Source organism: Limulus polyphemus, unplaced genomic scaffold (assembly GCF_000517525.1).
Source record: "Limulus polyphemus unplaced genomic scaffold, Limulus_polyphemus-2.1.2 Scaffold9493, whole genome shotgun sequence".
Lineage (NCBI taxonomy): Eukaryota > Metazoa > Arthropoda > Merostomata > Xiphosura > Limulidae > Limulus > Limulus polyphemus.
Genome location: NW_013675103.1, coordinates 17,976 through 22,837, shown reverse-complemented (window position 1 = coordinate 22,837; position 4,862 = coordinate 17,976). Strand labels below are relative to the sequence as shown.

Below are 4,862 nucleotides of genomic sequence, written 5' to 3'. Positions count from 1 at the left end.
ACGAGTGGAATACAAACAACAACGATCCAAGATAAAGTTAATGTAAACATTGTAACGACTTAAATCAACAATTTTGGTTGTTCTTCAAGCAATAATACCAGCCTAACGAGTGGAATACAAACAACAACGATCCAAGATAAAGTTAATGTAAACATTGTAACGACTTAAATCAACATTTTTAGTTGTTCTTCAAGCAATAATACCAGCCTAACGAGTGGAATACAAACAACAACGATCCAAGATAAAGTTAATGTAAACATTGTAACGACTTAAATCAACATTTTTAGTTGTTCTTCAAGCAATAATACCAGCCTAACAAGTGGGATACAAACAACAATGATCCAAGATAAAGTTAACATAAACATTGTAACGACTTAAATCAACATTTTTATTTGTTCTTCAAGCAATAATACCAGCCTAACAAGTTATAAATAGCATTTAACTCTAAATGAAGTAAATGTACGCACTATAACTACACAAAAAAAAGCATTAGTTTTTCTTAAAGCAATTATAACATAATCATAATAAATATATTAAACAATTACATCATACCTTGGTTTAGTTATTCCAGTTTTTAAAAGTTCCTTTACTTCTGTTCCCCATTCAGAACTATTCTGTTGTTGTTGTAAAGCTCCACTTTGGAAGAAGAAGAACAAAAACATTTAATGTTATACATTAAAATTTGATACAGAAATAATATATTCAAGCTAATATATAAAAATATTTTAAGTAACATTTCTCTTAGCAACACTCCAGTTTAATCCAAGAATTTTGAAATGGTCCATTAAATGTAAACCAAGAGAAAATTAGTTTGGAAGTGTCATTTTACTTAATACACAATAAGAACCATAAAAAATTGGGTATACACCACATTGGAATATTAAATATTTTAATATAACTTGGCTTTTGATTCTCTTTGTCTGAAAAGGATTGCTGAAGAGAGTCGATAGCTAGCTCCTACTAAAATCTTTAACATTCCAATTGAGCATAAACTTATTCTTGTAATAGTTAGTATTGACAGAAAACTGTTATACCAGACTTCAATGCTAAAGCATTGATTCTCACATACAAATACTAAATATTTATTACTTGAGCTAAATCATAATTAAAGATGCTTGAAATATCCATCTGTTACTTTCAATTATTATTAGTAGAAAATTATCAAGTTCCCAAAATATACATTTTATAAATACGGCCAAATGCTACATTAATTTGTTTCATCATTTCACTGTTCTCTGAAAATTGTATTCTAAAAAATGTTTCTCATAATTATGAACATTCTAAATATTAAGAGTATTTCATAAACAAATATGGGACAAACGAGTTTTTTTTATGGTATTTGATATATATATATGGGCTTTAGATTTAATATAAGATTACATGAAATTCATTTATGAATGTTTAAAATGAAATGGTAAAAATCAAGTGTTATAATAAAATATAAAAGTACAAGTATATGTTGTTTTTTTTCCCATAGTCCTTGCAGACCGTTGAGCTGATGGCAGAGCAAGATCTGCCATCGTTTCTAAAGCTGTTTCTTACGTCAAGGATGCAACCCACTTGACAGCCTTCCCTCTTTGAAAGGACGAGCATGTTTGGTGTGACGGGGGTTCGAACTCGCGACCCTCAGATTGCGAGTCGAGCGCCTTAACCACCTGGCCATGCCGGGCCAAGTATATGGTTAAGCATTTAATTATAACAATTAAATTAGAAAAAAATAAGTAAACCAAGTCTCAAGACATTTACAAATATGTACATATTTAACTTTTATAAGAAACAATATCACCAGGAATGTATACTAGTCCTAGTTGTCACTGAGATGTTAAATGTTATTTCATACTTTCTATTCTGTTTTCCTCTTCATTAACTTTTAATTCAAAAAACAAAACATTTTAAACACTTGGTATTTTCATAGAAACCTTAACTTACATTAGATCAAAGTTTTCCGAGTACTGTGTAGTTTCTGTACGAGGATAACTGATATAACCCTGTGTGTACAGTTTTTCTGCTATCTGCATGGCATGATGAGGGCCCATACCCAATCCTGAGCTTGCTACACGCATCAACTCCACAGTGTTCAGTGCCTGAGGCCTCTGACGGGTCTTTTCTTTCTGAGAAGTTCCAGTAACTCTGCAAAAGAAAATAACCATGCAAAGTTTAATCTTGAAAATGGAAAAACCATGTACCTGGTATTACGTCAACAAGACTTGAAATTACAGTTCCCATAACCAGCAAAGACAGGTTTTACTTCATAGTAGCCAATCCCAGCTAATGAAAAACTATGGGGGAGGGTCACTAAAATCATAAAGTAACAATAAAAATCCCCAAACAGAATATCTAGTCTAACTTTTGCATTTTTGCTAGCAATACACACAAATAATCAACTTTGTGTCATTCATAAACAACAAAAAGTTACTTTATAAATTGTCTTGAGGAAATGTTACATATGTCATTAACATTTTCACGTGGGCTAAATCAATTTAACTAACTTCATAACCATAAAGTAATCATTACAGTTTCCATACTATAACTTTTAATGTGGAATGTGTACATTCATAAAACTTGAGAAGTTTTCAGTAAGTACTACAAGTCCTTTGTACACTAATAATAATAATTTTTAATTAAATATTTTTGCTAAAGATTTGTCTGTGAACATATGGAGTCAGAGTGCAAAGTGATTTTTTTATGCAATATAAAAAATACTTTTTTTTTCATCTGAAAATTTTTTAATTGCATTTGCATTATTTCTAAAACCTCTTAAATAAATATCGCACACATTTTTCCAGTAAAACATTATATTTTATCTCTTATTTTCTCTACCCTATCTCTATAAAGACTTGGTTGATTTCACTGACCTTGTAACCACCATAAAAAATACATCTAAATTGCCTTTTTTTTTTTTTTAAGAGAGTAGGAAGGAGACCTAAAGGATAAATGTCATGATTTTCATACCAGGAGAAATTCAGGAGTTTTTTAAATATTTCCTTATAAAATTAAGAACTTAAAACTTATATAATATTAAAAATTTGATTTATCAACTATGTTTGGATGCCAAGTTTATTTGTTTATATTAATAATAGTAGTTTGATTAAATTTTGAATGTAACCCTCTAAAAGGTTTCGACATGAGCACTCTGACCTATCTGAAAACAGAGGGTTAATGTCAATATACAAATGTTTGAAAAAACAACAACAAAATGATTGTAGGGTATATGCTTATAAATCTAATTTTTAAACTCAGCCCATCAGGCTTACATTTTGTGATAATATTTTTCTATCATCTTTTATTTTAACACGTTTTATTATTATTATTTTCTTTTTTTTGCAATGTTACTTTAATTGTCTTTGTGCTATTTAAAATGCATTTATTGTTCTATCTTGCATGCTTCATTGTTGTACTGATACTAAATATTCACCAGGTGAGTAAAGCTAATGTGAAGTATTGCAACAATGTAGAGGAAGTGTACAGGTATTCTTTAGTCAACATTAACAAGAGCCATACGTATGATCATCAGTGAAACAAAGTTCAGATCTCAGTTCAGGTCACTGGCAATGAATTACAGTGCAAAATGAATAAAAAAGTACCCCAGAAAAAATAATAATGGCAAGCGCAGAATCAGTCCTTTAAAAAAAAGGGGGCACATTTAATATATCATGAAGATCATGTTTAAAAGAGTTTACTTGGCAGCCTACTAACCAACAAATAATTTCATTTGCATAAGTAGATACCTAAATAATAAGTAAGAAAAGGCTTAACAACAACATATAACAAATAATAACTTATCATGATGCTTTAATAGGTAAGAAAAGGCTTAACAATAACAAGAAGTATACATATAACAAATAACTTCTCACAATGCTTCTTTTTTGTTTTTCACACGCTGTAGAAAAAGCTCAGCAACTTCCTTATCAAAAATACGAACACGATCCCAGTCTAAGTTAAGAGTGGTGCCTCCAGATGTCAGCACCTACGTAGAAACAGGAGAATTTCTATTGCTTATTAATCAGAGTTAAATTACAGATTTTATTAAGAAGGTATCTTGCTACAAAATCATGGCTATTGTTTTATCTTTCATATAACATACTAAGTTTAAAGTACTTATTCAATTACACGTGTTTCCTATCCTACTACTTACCTTAACCTGCAGCACCCAGTAAGCTTCTGGTTTGAAGGATTGAATCTTGTCATGTCTTTCAACGCAGAAACCTAATGTTGGCGTTTGACAGGGTCCAAATGAAATCAAAGAGCTGTCTAAATTTCCATATTTCCCCTACAAAAAACAACAACAAAAACCTAAGTGGAATTATAAAAAATATTTTTCAACACATCTAAATTATCATTACGATAATAATAAATATACTTTTGGAAATTGCATATTTTAAGATGTGGTACAAATACGTTTTATACGTATATGTTATAATTTGATGTTAATGGTTTGAAAAACACTATTTTCTGCAATGAACTTGGTACAATACAAACAGAAATAATACTACAAGGTACCCATAACAATTTTTTCAAGTTGAAGGTTTAAGTTCAGCTTTACATACATGTAATCATTGTGTTACAAGATGCAGAATATGCACAGTATACCAGTTTGTAGCGAAACAAATTATATTTCATTCTGTCTAATCATTTAAGGCGCATGATGTCTCACATATAAGTAATTACTATCCAAATATCTTTCCATCTTTTAAGTGATAATACTGTTTATCAAGTCACATGACCAGTCTGTATATAATATATATATATATATATATATATATATAATAGACGTAGTTATTACTACGTACTAACCCTACTTACGACTACTTACTTAAATTTAAGTTAATTTACTTTTAAACTTTAAAAATTTAGTTAAGTTT

General features: G+C 29.7%; 1 protein-coding gene across 1 annotated transcript in view; it reads right to left on the bottom strand.

Annotated features, from left to right (window-relative positions):
* Nucleotides 1-545: 545 nt before the first annotated feature.
* LOC106475947 (DNA topoisomerase 3-beta-1-like) overlaps nt 546-4,862 on the bottom strand; it is a gene marked incomplete at its 3' end in the record, with an annotated part of 16,364 nt that continues 12,047 nt past the window's right edge. The window contains exons 5-8 of the mRNA XM_013936622.2: nt 4,136-4,270; nt 3,855-3,967; nt 1,930-2,130; nt 546-636 (exon numbers count right to left, since the gene is read on the bottom strand). Of these exons, the coding sequence (XP_013792076.2) occupies nt 546-636; nt 1,930-2,130; nt 3,855-3,967; nt 4,136-4,270 (540 nt within the window). The remainder of the gene's footprint in view (nt 637-1,929; nt 2,131-3,854; nt 3,968-4,135; nt 4,271-4,862) is intronic.